General features: G+C 44.6%; 1 protein-coding gene across 1 annotated transcript in view; it reads right to left on the reverse strand.

The window, feature by feature from the left end:
- Nucleotides 1-5,348: 5,348 nt before the first annotated feature.
- The window catches only part of SLIT1 (slit guidance ligand 1), a 222,594-nt gene continuing 208,950 nt past the window's right edge, over nucleotides 5,349-18,992 (reverse strand). The window contains exons 32-37 of the mRNA XM_069067079.1: nucleotides 9,769-10,006; nucleotides 9,438-9,568; nucleotides 8,742-8,896; nucleotides 7,535-7,823; nucleotides 6,741-6,952; nucleotides 5,349-5,614 (exon numbers count right to left, since the gene is read on the reverse strand). Coding sequence (XP_068923180.1) covers nucleotides 5,376-5,614; nucleotides 6,741-6,952; nucleotides 7,535-7,823; nucleotides 8,742-8,896; nucleotides 9,438-9,568; nucleotides 9,769-10,006 — 1,264 coding nt within the window. The 3' untranslated portion in view covers nucleotides 5,349-5,375. The remainder of the gene's footprint in view (nucleotides 5,615-6,740; nucleotides 6,953-7,534; nucleotides 7,824-8,741; nucleotides 8,897-9,437; nucleotides 9,569-9,768; nucleotides 10,007-18,992) is intronic.

Consider the following 18,992-nt stretch of genomic DNA (forward strand, 5'->3'; position numbering starts at 1 on the left):
TTTTGTAGGTTACCTGGGCCATGAAAACCTCTAGGGCCTCCAGAAAGAGATCACAGGATAAAATCCATATCAGCACGAAGGGTGAGTTGTGGATTAGATGAACCCATAGGAGTTTTGATATCTAATCTAAAATGTTGACTACAAAAGACTTCAAACGCAAACCTTGAAATCACAGGTTTCCTGCAGATAACTTCTTGCTAACAACCTTGGTCATTATAAAGTGAAACTATTTTCTGGATTTGCAGTCTATATTTTGGTGGCCTCAGTAAACTAATTCTAAAGTGCTGATGACTGAGAAGGTAGTGGTTTCATTCAAGGTCTGCTGTGGAAGTGAAATGATGACCACTGAGAAATAAGCATTGTAATGAGCTATATCCACAGACTTAAAAGTCAACGGTGTACACTGTTGTAGGACTTAATGGAAGTCACCCTTATGCTGTATTTTTACCAGCAAAATCTGGTACAAGCTAAAGTCTCAGGTATTTAACAGTCCTAATAATTGTATAATTCTGTGTGTAGAGAAAAGATCAATGCATTTTAAAAGTAATAAATTCTTTGGCCACTACTGGTCCAAAATATTCTTGCCTCTTAAAGTGCGATTAGGCAGAGGATGTGAGTGATTATTTTAGTATTCTAATAGAGAAGTTATACTGACTGTGGAAAAGACCTTTAGAGCCGTAGTCTGATGACTAATACATGTACACTCATGTGAAGAGTATGTGAAATTGGAGAAAGTGAGGTGAGAACTGTCCCAACTCTCCGAGTTAGAGCCCATCCTTTACATTCTTCAAGGGACACAAGTATGTGTTTGTTTTCTGACTCCCATTTTAGGAGAATGTTCCTCCCTCCTTTGCCAGCTTGGAAAGCCCAGTGATTTCTGTATCCCAGTGCCATACCTAATTCATGGTACCTCTAGACAAGGACAGAAATCCAGGCTGCTCCTCGTTGAATGGAGAGGAGCCCAATGTCAGCAGATGGCAATGAAAAAGAGACCAGCAATCCAAAATCTCTGAATAAGTGTCATGTTCACATGGAAGGCAACATAGACAATGTAATACATGTCCTAAAACAAAGGACCATGACTGGCTCCCTCATTGACCTACCACTAACCAGCTTCTTCAAGAATCCATACTAAGCTAAAGAAACCCCCAAACAAATGTTGCTCTTGCAAAGCTTCTGAAAACCAAACCAAAGCACTGTATTTTACCCTTAACATATAAAAATACTATAACAAAATGAAATACAAATATATATTAGAATCTGTAAGTATTCTGTATAAAGAGATTCCTTTAAGCTGTAACAGGCTAAAAGAAGGGCAGAAAGTTCAGCCTTTTCTATTTTCTACTGCTTTTCATGGGGAATTTTGTGACATTTTCCTCTTTAAATGGCCCCTGAACCTTTTCCCTAGTCTTCCTTTAATAACAGTTTAGCATAAAAGCAGCTTGTTCATACAATGGCCAGTGATAAAGCCAAAAGCAGTGAAAGTTCTCAAACAGATTATTGAGTGTGGATGGGGCTGATGTCTTGGGTTGGACTCAGTGGCTACAAGAAAACCCAAGGTGAGGGTGGGATTCAACTTGATAGCTAGGGAATGGGAGGGCAAGAAAACAATCAGGAATGCAATACAAGCCCTGCCCTCTTATCAGAAAAGATTTCCACATGAGGGCCTGTTCTTTTGGAGAGATCAGAGCTGATCTTAAGGAAGCCCAATGATAGTCTAAGCAGCTGGGTGAGGAGACAGTATTCTAGGAGAAACTGGAGAAAGAATTACCTTAGTCCTTAGCTGTCCTGGTGTGATACTCTGGGTGTCCTACAGCATAGGGCTTACAGCTGATGTCTTGTTTTTGACCAGGGTATATCAGGTGGCATGTGTTGAGGGGGGATATAGGAGGTGAGGAAGGGGGTTATTTAGTGTATATTAACAGTTGAGAGGTGAGTTTCCTTGGGGTTAAATAGACGTAAATTGGGGTTTTTTTTCCCCTCCACTTTTCATTCCCTTTTGGAAAGGAGAGGTTTAATGGGCATTTTCTGTCACTTCCAATGGCTTCCCAAGATGCTGCAGGATAAAAAGGCAATGCCTTGAAAAGGATTTTGTGTGTGTGTGTGTGTGTGTGTGTGTGTGTTAAGGGAAACCCAGCTCCTGCTTGCTGAAAGCTAGGTATACCTGCCCAGGAGGGAAAAGAACATTTTGACAGCATGAGGCCATTGTCTCAAAATCAGGCTTCTCCTAACAATGTGAAGATATCCCCTATGAGTAAATCTTTGCATTGTGTAGGGGCCAGAGATCCCCCATGGCCTTTCTTTCCCAAGATATAGCTGGGACCTTCTACCGTGGGCATTACAGAGCTGAGAGACAAAGCCAGAGCCAGTGGGGGTTGGGGAGACGGAGGGGGGGGGGGACTTTACCTACCTGCCCTCCCCACCAAGAGCTTCCTCTGGGGTTCTTAACCTTTTTTTTTTATATCACAGACACCTTCTCAAAATAATGTTTTCAAATGTGTGAGGTAAAATACATAGTATACAAAGGAAACCAATTCCACTGAAATGCAGTTACCAAAATATTTTTTTTTTAAAACAAGTTCATGAGCCCCAAATCAAGGACCGCTGTTCAAATGACATCTAGACAGAATCTCAAATAATCTGGCAAAAGGAGACCATGGCCCTTCCCCCTTTGGCCCCTCTAGCCAGGCTGGTGTTTTAGAATAAAAGAATGAAGTTTCATGTTTATTTTAAGTTTCATAATACTTAAATTCATAATTCAATTCCATTTACAAGTGGAATTTTTATTTGTGGATGGTCAGCAATTTAGTGTCTCAATTGTGGCCCCTCAAACTCCATTTCCACCTTCAGCTGCCTTCTTTTTAATACTCTGATGTCTGGTAATCACATCCTAGTGGTCTTCAATTGGAGCCACCAAAGCCGCCTCCTCTGCTGAAGCTTGCTCTGACTCAAATTCAGCCCTCACTGAGCCTCTCTCTCCTCCCAACCCCAACAGTCTTTATAATCCACAACACACTGCTTTACAGTCAGGCTAAAAACGCTTAGTCCCATGTTACCGAATGTAGGCTGTTTGAAGGCAGGGATTCCGACTTCTGCTTCTCTGTATTCCTCTGTATCCCTCCCGTTCACTATGCCTAGCATGATGCTTAATAAATACTTGTTGGTTAACATTTGGGTTTTTATTTTGGTAAATGTTTTCTAATTCAAGGGATCCCCCTGCCCCTGCAACTTCCAACCTAAACTGTGCCTCATAGCTCAGTGATCAAAGTTTCACTGAGTTCACCCTCAAAATAGTTCTTCTCTTAGACCCTCCCAGCCTACTTGGACTAGAGCCCACCAATACCAGCTATGCCTTAACAGAGTGATCTATCGGTCCATAGGCCTCCTAACCCTAGGAACCTAGAAGGTTGTGACCAAAACTGAAAAATGTTGATCCAAATACTGGACCTAGTCATAGAATTATAATCCTAGATCTGAAAGGGGCCTTAGATAATCATCTTCTACAAAAGACTCATTGTACAGATGAGGAAATGGCTCTGAAATGACTTGCCCAAAGTCACATATCAAATTAGCAATAGAGCTAGGACTAGAACCCAGGTCACCTGATTCTGAATCCAGTTTTCATTCCATTATACTGTACTGTTCAGATTATTTGTAATGAATGAGCTGCACGGAATGCATCCCAGGAATGAACTTGGTTTGAATTGAATTGAACCCATAAGCAGAGCCTTATTCATACTTGTTAATCTGGCCTGTTTGACCTTGGCTCCTGCTGGGACTGGGAAGAGCAAGTTGGAGAGACAAGAGAAGAAGGCCATCATCTCCAGTCTGACCAAGGTCTTGTCCTTTCTCCATGAGCCCATTTCCGTAGCCAAAGTTAAGGCTTCTGCCTCCCTCCATCCCCTCTAGACAACTCAGCAATCATTTCCCTAAAAGTTAGATTTTGTTAGATCTTGGATATTTACCCTTACTAAGATAGATTTTTCTAGACCTCTTTTTAAAGAGTTACTTGCTATCCCTGGTTTCATAGCTGTGGCCCCAAGGGACTATCCCCTCTGTCATACTGCCCTCTCTTAGCTTGTTCCCAGGTTCAATCCCTAGCCCTATGAGAATAGGTTCCCCTCTAAGAGCTTAAGGGGGTGTCTGTTTTTCCTTCTAAGTGAAGAATGCTGGGGAGTGAGCTGGGGGACAGCAAAACTGTTCTGCAGATGAAACCTGCCTCATTGAAAGGATGAAGGTGTTGCTTTTGCCTGGAACACAAAGGGAAGAACTAACGGGAAGTTGTTTCTCCCCAACCTTCCCTCCCTGTGGCCCCATCCCTGGACACAAATGGGTCTCCATGAGTTTCTAGGGCTGTTTGATGCCATCTGCTTTTGTGTTTATATTTGCTGGATGCCCCATGTCAGCCAGAGATCAGGAAGAAATGCTGAATTTTCAGAAGTCCTCAGTGCTGCTGCCTCCTTGCGCCAGGGGTATTAAGGCTCCTAAGGTTCCTAAGGTGGCCAGATCCCCACATGACCACCATGTGCTTGCTAGCCCCAGACCTTTAAGAGAGCACTCCAAAATGCTCTCATGTACAGTCAGTTCCCAGGGAGGGAGGCTGGATGAACTATCCAAATCAGTGCCATTGTGTAATTAAGTCTGTGATCCCCTGAAGACATCATCTCTGGCACAGGAACCGTGCATGAGCCTGGTGAACATAGGCAGGAACCATGCTCCCAACTGGTTTCAGTTCTGGGATCTGGCAGCCTGCAGAGGTGGAGAGCACATCTGGGCTCCAGCGCCGTGCAGTGCAGACAGGAAGAAAGAGTTGAGCACAGATGGGTAGATTCAACCCAGGTTGAATAGCCTGGGCATCTGGCAGGAAGGGATTTGGGCAAAGGATCTGCCCCTCCCCTAACCTTACTCACTCACTCATTCATTCAACAAATATTTATTGAGCGCCTACTATGTGCAAGGCACTTCAAGCCGGCCCCAGAAAGAAAGCAGGCTGACAACACAGAGCTGCTCAGCTCAGCCCCAAGGCCCATGGCTGCCATTTTGTTTTGAGCTTCAAAAGGGGGGGAGGGGGAGGGAATCTATCTACACACAGGTTTTGCCCATGGGCAATTGACCTTGCCTTTCCTTCCCCCACTTCCAATGGCCATGGTTCCTGCCACATGGCTCTGCTGTCTCCAGACATCAGCACAGTTGCTTTTATTGCCACGGCTAGTCCAGTCCACCGTCCACACCTATCCTTGCTGCACTGACCATCCACATCCTGGCATCTCTGTCTTTGCTGTGGTTGTTTCCCACCCCACCACAACCCTCCCTCCCTCCCCCATGTCGCCACCCTCCCTCCCCCATCATCAGCCCAGATTTGGGCCTTTCTGGTGCTACATGCAGCGGGCACAGCCACACTTGATGGCCTTTTCCACCTCCTCCACAAATGAGGAACCATCGCTGCACTCAAAGGTGAATCTCCTCCGTTTCATCCGCAGCCCTGTGCAGCAGCCCTGGCCCAGGCAGGAGCCTCGACACTCGACCCAGGACAGCGGGCGGGTGGTCTGGCAGATGGCATAGCCCCTCTGGACCTGATGAAAATCCCGAACAGGGTCCCCCTGGCACTCGGACTCTGAGTGAGACACCAAGAGAAAGGCACAGGGTCACATGCCTTCTTTAGAGTGGTTTGTGGTGGTGGGCAATAGAAGATTAGCTTATAAAGTGTCCTTGTGACCTGTGGCTTGTGGGCTCTCCTTTCCCTAATTCCCTCTGAAAACTCCCTCTGAAAGTCTTTTGATTCTTAGAATACCAGATTTTTGAACTGGAAATGCCCTTGGAGGTAATTTTGTCCAGCCTCTTGGTTTTATGGATGAAGAAACTGAGGTCTAGAGAGTGTAAGTAACCTATCCAGTCACACACAAGAAGGAAGAGCTAGGAATCAAACCCAGCTCTTCTCTCTAAAGGCCATCCTCTTTGCACTGCACTGCAGTGACTAGAAGGGACAATGGAAGTCAGAGAGAGGGTTTCCAATTGGAAGGGCCCTCTGAAGTCATCAAATTCAACCTCTTAATGTTCATGCAAGAGGAGGTCAAAGGCCTGGAAGGTAAGTGATTTACCCAAGATCACACAAGCATCGAGCAGCAGATCTGAGATTAAAACCCAGGTCCTTTACTCCAAATCCAGTGTTCATCTTATTGCCCTAATTCTATCCAAGCCACCTCCTCACCTCCATTCCCCACCCCCACCCCACCCCCCCAATTCCTTATCTCACAGTAGCCAGGGGAAGGACTAGAATCCATGCCTTTAAAAACCTGGACTTCTCTTTGCTATACCCCACTTCCAGGCACAGGGAAGAGACGGGGGATAGGAAAAGGACTTTTTTTTTTTTTTACCAGGATGCTCTAGGCTGGGAGTATTCCCTGGAGAAGAGGAGATACTATGCAGACTTGGAGGGTGGCGCCATCCTTCTGGTTACACTGAGGGTGAGTGGAGGAGCATTTCATTTCAGAAGGCCACAGGGAGCTCTGGCTCCTCACTAGATATGGGGCAGCCAGGAGGCACAGCCAGATCAGGGAACCAGTAAAAATGCTGTGAGGCAATTCCCTCATTGGAGAAATTTAGGGATTGGTACCCAGAAGGGAGGGGAAAGAGAGGGGATCCTGGGCTTAGGAAAAAAAGGCAGAGTCTAGGAAATAAAGCAGTGAACTGAGGAGCAAGGGTTTTCAGGGAAAGGGTGCATTAGGATGGGGGCCCCTGACCTTGCTCACACAGCTCCCCAGCAAAGCCACCATCGCACACACAGTGCGCGGCCCCCTCCGTGGAAATCTGGCAGTGCCCATGTAGACAATGAAGGTTCTCACAGGGATCGGGCGGCTCCCCCGGCTGGTTGCACAGAGCTCCTTTGTACCCATCCTGGCACTGGCAGCTATAGGACAAAGCATCCAGGGGCACGCAGGTCCCATGTCCACACCTAGAAAGGAAAGAGGAGAAGGCCCTGCCTAAACTGGTAGAATGAAACAGGTGGGAGCTCTGTCTCCAAGAGGCAGACACTATAGATCGCTCCCAATGCTATCCACACCACATTCTCAGAGCTGACCCCCCTCACTCCTCATCACAACAGCAGCTGAGTTCTGACAGCAGCCAACTGAAAGAAAGCATCCATGTCTTTCACAATCTGGACTACCCTTTGCTATATACCCCACTTCCAGGAAAAAGGACCTTTTTGCTAGGAGGATCTAGGCTTCCCTAGAGAAAACCCCATGTAGTCAGTCCCTCTTGCTAGGTCCTAGGGAGCAGAGGCTATGAGGGGCATGGGCAAATGTTCCCTTGGGGCTTGACAAGGATGGAGAAGGGACCTTTTCATCACAAGGCTCTAGACTGGGAGTATTACCTGGAACATGTTTTTCTTCAGCATCTTTCCTCCCCTGTGCCCGCCTTCTATGTTTCCTTTCTACCCCTTTTCTATTGCTCTTCTCCTGGGCTAGCGTGTCAGCAGGCAGAGGCCAACTTTCTCACCCAAGGAAGGAGAGGAGGTTCCTGGGTATGCACTCACTTGTGCCCCTGGCAGGGGTTGCTGAGTTGCTGGTCGCAGTGGGGACCTCCCCAGCCTGGCTCGCAGTGGCAGACGGGCCCTTGGGCAGCATTGGGCTGACAGATGCCATGGAGACAGTACAGCTTACGGCAGGGCTCGCAGCCAGGCACCACGCCAGGCTTCATCTGGGTCTTGGTGAAGTCTTGCAGTTCATTGTTGATGTACAGGTTGCGTATGCAGCCGTGGAAGCTGGTACCATTGAGGATCTGCCACAGCCGGAAGGCAGCTGAGTTCACATCAACAGGCATCCCTGCAGCCAGGAGTAGAGCTTGCCTGAGCCCTAGGAGAAGCCCTGGAGTAGGCACTATCTGGGGTATGTCCAGGGGAAGGACTTTATTAGAGATAAGGCATCAAGTCTTCATCTCCTCCCATTCTATCAGTAGGTCTCATCCTGGACACTTTTCTTCTGTTTCCCCCTTTCTGGCTAGGCCCTTGTCTACCCCGAACATGTAGGTATGTCCCTGCACCCGTTAGGTAGAATGTGTAGGCCTCTCTTCCTGGCCTCCCTCAAGGCTGTCACTGGCCAAGACAGAGAAGGAAGGCTTAGGAGGATGTGGTCCCAGGACCTGGCAGTCCTCTCACCCTAGGCTCTTTGCCCTTCACAGACTCCCCACACATGCATCAGCAACTAAAACTTGGGCTAAGACACCCTTTACTCTAGCTCTCTCCTTTCAACTTTTTGTTTATGCCAATATTGGAGTAAACTTTTGTTCTGGAGCCCCAAGGCAGAGGGAGAAGAAGACCTTTGTGATCTAAGCCTCTGTCCCAGCCCCACATCCCCTGTACCCAAAGGCAAGGTTAGTTTTATACTCAGATCTGCAGTCCTGAGATAAGAGTAGGTAGGAGAGGGGAGTACCATGGGCAGGCTTTAGTTAACGCCCAATCTACAGGAATTTAGAGAGGCTAAATCTCGGTCTTAAATTAATCCACACGAGAAAAGGCTTAGGTCATTGACTTCTATATGAGACCAGATCCCAACCTCCAAATCATTTTAGAACTGATCCACTCCCCTGGGAACCTCCAGACTAGGGAAAGGTAAGGCCATCACAGGGCCCTGGGGCCTCCAGGGATCACAGTGACCATGCCAGAGCTTTCTATAACCTAAAATGAATGGGGAGGTCCTGTCAATAAGGCTTGGTGAAGCCCTGCTCCTTCCTCGGGGCCTCACCTCCCACATAGAGCGGGGCCTCACTGTTGAGGGTGTAGTGTTTGCCAAAGTTGTCCATGGTCATGGGGCTGCCACCATCAATGGAGAGATTCACCATCTGGTCAAAGGTGACAAGTTCGACTGTGTGGAACTGTCCATCATTGATAGTCTCGGCGCTAGAAGGAGACAAGGTAGTATCCCCCCGCTGTGGGTCAGGGGCTTCAGGCACAGACCATCCTTGCCACAGGAGAACGAGAGCATTGGTTTCTCCAGAGACGTGGTGCTACTATGGCAGCAGCCGAAATCCTTGTTCTCATGAGGATCTCAAAGCACCTTACAGACAAATAGCCTCACAAGAAAAGGACAGTGGGGTTTCAAAGTAACTCAGTGACAGACTTCTCATCCACCCTCCTTAGGGCTCTCTTGGGAAGGCATATCAAGGGTGTCCCTGTCTTGCAGAAACCTCCTGACCCTTCCCCTTGCCACACATGCTCTGCCCAGAGCCCTGACCAAGGTGAAAGGCCCTCAGAGGCACCTTTCTGAAGCAAACCCTGAACTGGAAGGTTGAAAACAAGGTAGTGGCAGGGGCTCTGGCTCATGGACCTCCACGGATTCATCTCCTCTACTAAGAATAGCAATTATAATTGTGGAGACCAAGTAGCAGATGCCCCACCCCAGCCCCAAAAGGGGGAGCAGCTAGGGCAAAGGAGGATCTACCTGTAGATGGCAGAGCTGGGGTAACTGCCTGGGTCATAGCTGACCCTCACATGCCCTTGGTACAGCTCTACGGCAATGTGGTCATTGTCCCCATTGTACAACAGGATTCCATTGTCTTCTGCTGTGGCGACCTGTGGGGCAAGGGGGAAGAAGATGCCTGTGCCAGCTGCATGTGGGAAGTAGGTAGGAGTGGGAACACTTGGGTCCCTTGTCAAGCAGTATCCTCAGAAATATAAAGTTCTTAGGACCACTCCCCACCAGATAAGGGCTTTCTTCTTCATGTATCACCCAGGCCTCCTCCCCCATCCCCAGGCCACTCATCTCATTGTACCTGTAGTGTGATGTTGGCCCGGGGCCAGTTTTGCAAGTCGGTGAACTGTAGGTATGTGTCTCTGTCCACAAAGTTGACACTTAGAAGCTTCTCACACTCAGGGCCACCAAAGCCTGGCAGACACTGACATACAGGTCTGTTACCCAGGTCCACACAATTGGCACCATTCTGGCATTCAGCTCCCTCGCAAGAGCTCAGTGGCATTAGGGGCTGGGAGGCCATCTCACATAGTTGCCCACTGGGACAAAAAGAGAAAGGAAAAGAAAAACCAGGTTGGAAACAGGCACAAGGCCTATCTTGTTTCATCCTGTAACACTTCTCCCAGTAAACACTCATTACTAGTCACCTGAGACCTGTCCCTATTTTCAATTAAATTCAATTAAGTATTTAGTAAATGTCCAGCCCCTGGGACCTACACAGTCCTTGTCCAGCAGAGCTCCTTCTGTTAACCACCATGTTTCCTGTGTCCCTTGGAATTTCTAATTCTGTTGTTTGCTGGGTTTAAAAATATTACAAACAAATACACATACAAAAAGAGTTCAGGATCTTACACACAACCTTTAAGGAGTCAGAACTAAAAAGAATTAAGGGACAAGGAAAGAAAAAAGCATTTGTTCTGTGTCTGCCATAAAGATACTTGTAGACTATGTTTCCACATCTTAAACAAAGAAATTCTATGAAGAACTTGAGAAGACCTTCCAAATTAAACCAACAGATATTTTAGTACTTGGTGAAGTCAGTGCAAAGATGAGCCAAGAGTAGTGAAAAACATGTTGGAAAATATGGCCAAGGAGCAAGAAACAAAAGAGGCTAAAGGCTTGTAGATTCTATAAAGGCCTTTTTCTACATACCATAAATATTTTCTCCCTAGAATAGAGTTGGAAGGTACATGGTTAAGAACCAAATGACATTGCAAAAAGTGAAAACGTTTATATTTTAATAGACAGGAAACTAGTTGATTACTAGCATGGAAGTAATTTCCAAATCGGCTATTGGTGCTCAGTCAAACCAATGACTTGTCAAAGCAAAGACCACAATGAACAAAAATTAGAAGAATCACAAGAAGGTATGGTGTATCAGCTGAGGCAACTTTAACCTGATCAATCTAAGTAGACTTTGACACTGAAAAATGGAAAACTGATCAAAAGAACAGACATACAGACGATTGCAATTTCCTGAGGAAGTTTGCTGTAAATTAACCACAAAAATAAGCCATCTTAAGGGGTGGCCAGGTGGCTCAGCGAGTAAGAGCACCGGCTCCAGTGTCAGGATGACCTGGATCAAATCCCGGTCTCAGATACTCAGCACCACACCCAGAAATAACTGGCCGTGTAACCTTGAGCAAGTTACTTAACCCCGATTGCTTTAAAAAAAAAAAATAAGCCATCTTAGCCACAGATACACAATTTCTTTGCAGAGCAGAGAAAGAATTATGGCAGCTAAGAGCACAACTGGTTCAAAATATAAATTTGTTTGTAAAATCCAAAGAAGGGCAGAGGAAGATAATGAGCAATTGTTACCTTATAAAACAGTAAGAGACAATTTCACAGAAAGCTTGGTGAGATTAAGTTAAATTATCTCAAGAGTACTTAAGGATGAAACTCGAAGGGGGAGGGGAGGGAGAGACAAAAGAATGGCAACTCCAAGAGATGTCTATAACAAACTCTTTACTCCATGAATGACAGTGGAGTCATCCCATTTGGACTCAACAGCACAGTCCCAGGGTACTGCATGAGGAAGCAGAAATTGTCCTGAAGAAAATGAGGTTGGGAACAGTAGCTGGACTACAGAAAGGAGGTCTGTGCTTGAGCTGATACAGTTATGAGGGCAATGAAGGACTGATTTTCAAGCTATCAGAAAGAGAAGACAATATGCTTGGGGAAAATCTGAGCTTTTATTACTCAAAAAAGTCAACTGAGAAAAAAATTACTATTTACCCATATACCTATTTTCCCAGCTCCTCAAAATCTGAAAAGGAATAATCTACACATGTATTGAAGACATCCTTGTGAAAGGTAGGAGAGGAGAGCAGGTGGGCTTTCCCAAATCATTCAACAGCAGAAACATCTTTCCAGTCAGACCATTGACCAAAAGGTACTGTAGACGATATAGGATTCCACTGTATTCCAACACAATATGTTGACTATTTTTAAAAGCATTTGATTTGGTAGAACAAAATGCTACTTCAAAACTTCTCTTATATCAGATTGTCACCCATATATATGACAGAATCATACAAAATCCCGTGAAAGATGTAACAGAAGAGATAATTTTGTTCAGTGACCTAATTATTGATAACAAGTAAGGCATGAACAGTGAACCATAGCTTTTCAACAGTTCTTTGCAACCACCATGAAGGAAAGGAAGTCCAAGCTTCTTTTTGGTTGGTGAGGTCTTCCAAACGTTCCTGTTTGCAGATTACATTGTACTAATTGCCTCAATCCTCCTATGAGGATTTCATATCCTCATAAAAAGAACATTTCATATCCTCCTAAATTAGAGATACATAATTACTCAAGAGTCTAGACTAAGTATCTATACAGGAAAAGCCAAGTGGATAAAGAATGCCTACTGTCTAGACTATATAATACAGAGTAGGATAGAAAAACCATAGACATTGTCTTTCAATAGATTTGTTTTGAACATAAATTATAACTAGATAATAAGCTAGGCCTGAGCCCAAATGAGAAGGAAGGGGAGAGCCAGCTGTATTGCATTTGGTAAAACACACAGTGTTTCTAATAAGCAAGCTTCTCCCTGAAACAAAGACCTATTGCAAACATCACTACCCTTCAGTAAATACTGTCAGACCACAAATCGTGAAATACCACAGTCTCCAAGGTTACTGGTCACCCAAAAGGCAAAGAAGAGGGGTGTGATAGAGGTGGATGGGCTATTACATGTTACCAAGTAATTACACGGGAGAAATTACTTAAAGGATATCATCAAAGGGTAGCCTATGTGCTTCCTAAGAGGTAGAGGGAGCATCTAGCATTTTGGGTGGACCGCTTGTGGAGAATCACAAGGGTTTACAGAAGGGAATGGGAGTAAGGCACAGGGAGTTTTCCTTTGGCAGCATTGGAAGGAGTGCCCACATTAACAAAATCACAGACACATCCCGGTAGTGTTGTCTTGAAGATGCATTGCAGGAGCAAGCTCCATATTTTGATTTGGGAGTCATCTGCACAGAAATGGTCATTGAACCCATGGGAGCACATGAGCTTACCAAGGGACACAGTGTAAAGAGAAAAAAGAAGACAGTCCAGAGTGGAACCTTGAGGGATACCTAAATGTCTGAGGCCTCATATGAACTCAGGACCTGCTGACTCCGTGGCCAGGACTCTACTCACTGTTCCACCTTGCTGGCCTAATGACATCAACAAAACTGTCTTAATAAACACCTTCAAGAAGAGAGTATTGAATTTAGAGGTTTAGAGATCATTGATCACCTTTGAGAAAGCAGTTTCATTGGAGTGGTGGGGTCAGAAATCAGATGGCAAAGTTGCTGAGGAGCTAGTGGGTAAAGATGGGAAAGTAGACAGCCCTTTCTAGGAGCTAGGCCATGATAGGGAGAAGGGAAAAGATGATAGCTTGAGGTACATGACAGGGTCAAATAGAGATGGAGGAGAGATTGCACATGTATAGTGGGCAATGGGAAAAGAGACATTAAATAGGCAAAGATTAAAGATGAAAATGGAGAGTTGGGGGAGAGGAAGAAAAGAACAATCAGCGAGATAAATTCCCAAAAGAGAAGGGATGATAGTTTCCATTTAAAGAACACTTACAATCTTACAAAGCACTTTATAAACATTATCTCATTTGAGCCCACAAAAGCTCTGGCAGATAAGTATTGTACTATCGAAGAGACAAGGATCATGTGCAGTTGAACTGGCTCACCGAGGAGTCAAGATGAAGCTAGTGTAGAAGTGATAGCCTAGGAAAGAACTGAAGTGTGGAAATATGAGATCATGGGAAGGACCTAGAACATACTTTGGGGTTGTAAGGCCAGAGAAAAAGGTGGAATGACCATATATTTTGATAAGGGAATTTTAAAGTTCATGAACTTAGAAATGATGTATCTGTGGGTGATGACAAGATCAAGGATATCATAATCTTTGTGAATGGTGGAGGGGGGCTGGAGGAAAAGGTCATGTGAAGTGAGGAAGCTGAAAAACTGTTAGGTTGAGGCATTTGAGGAAGTGATTGTTAATGTATGTTGAGTCTCTACTATGAGTGCAGGCACTGAAGAGGAAAGACTGTGGGTCAGGCACTAAACTCATTGAGAAAAGAAGAGGGGAAGGTGTCTGGAGCGACCAGTTTTGCCTGGGTGGTGGATATGGATTAACTGAACCTCAAAGGAGGAGGGGTTACTGAGTGATGGGGGTAAAGGGAGGGCCTGGAGGTGGCAATGAGGAGTGAGAAGCTTCTTAAATCCTCCACCTCAACCTGCAAGTTAGGGAGAATGAGTGAAGTTGTAGCCAACATTGGAAAAGAAGGCCAAGGAGGGAGGCCACGAGGGAGCCAGTTCTCAGTGAGAGAAAAAAACATGTATGGAAGGAACAGATGAGGAAAAATTGAAGAGGAAAGCAGACGTTCTGGACAGAACAGTGGGAAGGGTGGGTAGTTTGAGAGTAGGCCATGGCTCCCTGGATGGGGGTGGGGAGGTTTAAGGAGAATGAGAATAAGGGAGTGGGCAGTGGGAGATGGAGAGCAGAGGTCCTCTTCTGCTGACAGCTGAGGTTCAGAAGTGACCGACTCCAATCCTTTCAGCATACTGCTGCCCAACTGATCTTCCTAAATCCCAGATCTGGCTGTGTCACTGCTCAGGACCCTCCAGTGGCCCTCTGTTACCCCTCAGATAAAACATACACTTGCAGCAACTAGGGGGCGCAGTGAACAGAGCACTGGCCCTGGAGTCAGGAGGACCTGAGTTCAAATTCTGCCTCAGAGACTTAACACAAAACTAGCTGTATGACCTTGGGCAAGTCACTTAACCCCAATTGCCCCTCCAAAAAAAAAGAAAAAGAAACACACACTCTTCTTTTTTGTTTACAGCCCTTCACCACCCAACTCCAACTCATTTTCTAGCCAGCCTCTTCCCTCTCTGCTTCACACGCTCTACTATCCTTACAAATGGACTGACCCTGCTGCTCCTCACACACAGTATTCCATACCATCTCCATGCCTTTGCAGAGGTTGTCCTCTATACCCAGAATGTACTCCTAACCCAGGGGAAGGCGAGCTCAACTTCTTCAGGCTTTTTAATGAGTAGAAAATGTTTCTTTTTCATGCATCAAATACAGTAACCAAGGAAACAAAATGCCTCATACACACTCTGTCATGAACACAAAGCTGATTTTTCTCCGTTAATAATGAGCATGAGGAGCAGCTCTCACATGCATGGCCTCTCATCATAGCAGATCAAGAGCTGGGAAGGCTGTGGTTCAGTCCTTCCTCTGAGAGACTGCCTATGGGATCCCTGGTGCTCTAATCCAGGTCCCATTGTGCCCTGGGAAGAGACACTCACTACCAATTAAGTCACAGACCAGCAGAAAGAAAAGGAGGGCAGGATGTGAATGTTGGCGCCTATAGGAACAGAGGACTGCCTCTTCAAATTTCCTGTGGGGCTTTTGCTATACTCGTCCTTGAGCTTATCCTACTTTCCTGTGTCTCATGCTACTTGTGTCCATGCAATTTCCCACTTGAAAATGGAAGTACCACCAAAAAATGGTAAAATAGACCAGCACCTCTATCATTTCTAGAATGGACAATTTTGGAACAGGTTCAAATCCCACCCTGGACAAGGAATTTAATCCCTCTGGGCTTCAGTTTCTTCATTTGTAAAGTGTAAACCAAATTTGTAAAGTTCCAGCCAGCTCTCAATTTAAAATCCTAAGGTCATTGTCAACAGTGCAAATACTCCACTGGGGATCTGATACCCCAGTACCCAATGTGTTATATGAGGAAGCAGAAAGGGGAAACTGAATCTGGAAGAACAAATGGACTTAAGCATAGGGAAGTCTGTGCTGGAGGGGATCGTTTTAAAGAGACTCAGAGATAAGCTTTTAAGATATGTCAAGGCAGAAAAGACTCTCAAAGAATTGGAAAAAATCACAGGCAGTACTACTTAAAAAATACTTTTTTTGCAAAATGGATAATTTTGATTACATTAAATTGAAAAGTTTCTGTACAAATAAAGCCAATGTAACCAAGATTAAGAGGGAAGTAGAAAATTGGGAAAGAATTTTTACAACTGGTATCTCTGATAAAGGCCTCATTTCTAAAATATAAAAAGAATTGAGTCAAATCTATAATAATACAAGCCACTCCTCAATTAATAAATGGTCAAAGAATATGAACAGGCAGTTATCAGAAGAGAAAATTAAAGATATCTATAAACATGTGAAAAAATCTTCTAAATCTCTATTGATTAGAGAAATGCAAATCAAAACAACTCTGAGGTACCACATCTCACTGGCCAGATTGGCTAAGATGACAAAACAGGACGATGATAAATGCTGGGGAGGATGTGGAAAAATTGGAACACTAATACACTGTTGGTGGAGTTGTGAACTGATCCAACCATTCTGGAGAGCAATCTGGAATTATGCCCAAAGGGCTATAAATAAGTGCCCTTTGACCCAGAAATACAATTTCTAGGGTTATATCCCAAAGAGATCAGGGAAGTAGGAGGAGGACCCATATGTAAAAAATATTTATGGCAGTTCTTTTTGTGGTGGCAAAGAATTAGAAATCAAGGGGATGACCATCAATTGGGGGATGGCTGAACAAGTTGTGGTATATTAATGTAATGGAATACTATTGTGCTATAAGAAATGAGGAGCACACCCACACAAAATAACTGGCCATGTAACCTTGAGCAAGTTACTTAACCCCAATTGCTTAGGGGCAGCCAGGTGGCGCAGTGAGTAAGAGCGCCGGCCCCAGCGTTGGGAGACCTGGGATCAGTTCTGGCCTCAGATACTCGGCACCTACACAAAAATAACTAACTGGCTGTGTAACTTTGAGCAGGTTACTTAACCCTGATTGCTTAAAAAAAAAGAAAGAAACGAGGAGCAGATGGACTTCATAATAACCTGGAGAGATTTATATAAACTGATGCTGAGCAAGAGGAGCAGAACCAGGAGAACTCTGTACACAATTACAGACACATAGTATGTGTGATGACTGACTTCAATAGACTGGGCTCCTCTCAGCATTGTAAGGTTATAAGACAACTCCAAAAGACTCATGATCGAAAGAGATATCCACATCCAGAGAAAGAGCCAGGGAGTCTGAACGCAAATGGAAACAAACTACTTGCTCTGTTTCTTTTTCTTTCTTTTGTTTCCTCTTTCCCACTGATCATTCCGTTGGTTATAATCCTTCTTTCCACCTGACTAATGATTAATGTGAAGATATTTGTAGATCCTATATTTGAGTGCATGCCGCCATGATGGGGGGGAGGGGAGGAGAAGGAGGGGGAGAAAATTTGAAACTCAAGGGACTGTGGAACTGAATGTTGTAAACTAAAAGTAAATAAACAAATTAATTTTTTAAAAAATAATACTTTTTAAAAAAACTGAAAAGACATTAGCAATTTGCTTATCTTCTCATGTCTATGTAGTCTTTTTTTTTTTTTTTTTAGGCAACTGGGTTTACAACTTGGGTCACCCAGCTACTAAGTGTCAAATGTCTTAGGTCATATTTGAACTCAGGTCCTCCTGACTCCAGGATCTGGTGCTCTAACCACTGCACCACCTAGCTGCCCCTTCTATGTAGTCTTTTGAGGTTGGTCTGTGCACACATCAAAGATATTTTTGATGGAAATATGAGAAAGGCACAGGCAGATTTTAAAAATAACTTTTTTAGAGCATGACACAACCATACAATCACATGGTTGGGAAGATAAAAAATTCAAGATCCTACTGTGTTCATTGCTTATTGGCTAACAAAAAACATTTGACTCAGAGGAGCAAGACACAGACTTAAACCTTTCATCAGGATTTCTTCCATAGATTTGTTAAGGTCATACAAGATTCCTTGATGGATGTAAACAAAGGGAAAATGTTGGGACATAGAAGAAAATAAACATTTATTTAGCACCTACTACACACCAGGCACTAAGCTAAGCACTTTCCCAATATTATCTCTTTTGACCCTCAGCCCTGTGAGATTGGTGCTGGTCTGTTATTATCTCTATTTTACAGTTGAGGAAACTGAGGCAAACAACAGTTAAGTGACTTGCCCAGGTTCATAAAGATAGTCAGTTTCTGAGGCTGGATTTGACTTCAAGTCTTCCTGACTTCAGGCCCAGCGTTCTATCTAGTACACCTAATCAAGCATTATCAAGTGAGATATGAAACAGGAAGGCAAATTCTCACCAAAAACTCTACTCATTTCACCTCTGAAATGAGGATGATCTGCACAAATTCTAAACGGAAGAGAGATTCGATCCTCCTAGTGAGGTTCTCTACATGCTCCTGGTTGTAGATAACATTGCATGGATTATATCATGCCCCCAGACATCAGAAAGTCTCCTCCAGGAGATCCATAGCTACTCCAAAGAGACTAGCCTAGCAGTTCCCACAGAAAAAACCCAAAGAGAGTAAAAATACACATTGTCCAGATAATGATGTGCCATGACATCGGCATTCCATGGGTTAATCCACCAGTCCATTCATCTTGGACAGACACCATAGACCAACAATGGCCCACCTGGGCCCAGAAACAAACAGGAACAAGGCAATAGACCAGATTGTATTTGAAAGATGGATGATGTAGTATTTTCAGTGATCCCAAGCTGCCTATCTTTTTAATACCAGTTTTCTCTCATTATGCTCATAATCTCAGAAGAATCAAAATTGTGGGTGGCCCAAGGACAATGGGAAAATGAATGATGTCTGTGAATAGGCTGCAGCAGATGACCAAAATTGACTTGAATGCAAGAAGCAGTGTAAAAACATTAAAGAAATGCAGAAAGGTTGACTGATACTGTAGTAAAAGTGAGGGAAAATTGAAGGATAGTTAAATCATACACGCTCACGCTCCTCCCAAAGAGAAAGGCCTTTAGCACACCTGGAAGATCCTCTCTGGAGGTTTTGGGGGAGGAGATGATACATAAGAAATGCATGAGATGAGGAAGAATGTTTGACTGGAAGTTTGAGGCAGTGGAGGGAGAGTTGCTTTCCCTTGATTGGATGACAAGCTTGCAAGAGCAGAAG

The sequence above is a fragment of the Petaurus breviceps genome, unplaced genomic scaffold, assembly GCF_028583685.1.
Source record: "Petaurus breviceps papuanus isolate PSGF00001 unplaced genomic scaffold, PetGlider_PUasm1.0 90740, whole genome shotgun sequence".
NCBI lineage: Eukaryota > Metazoa > Chordata > Mammalia > Diprotodontia > Petauridae > Petaurus > Petaurus breviceps.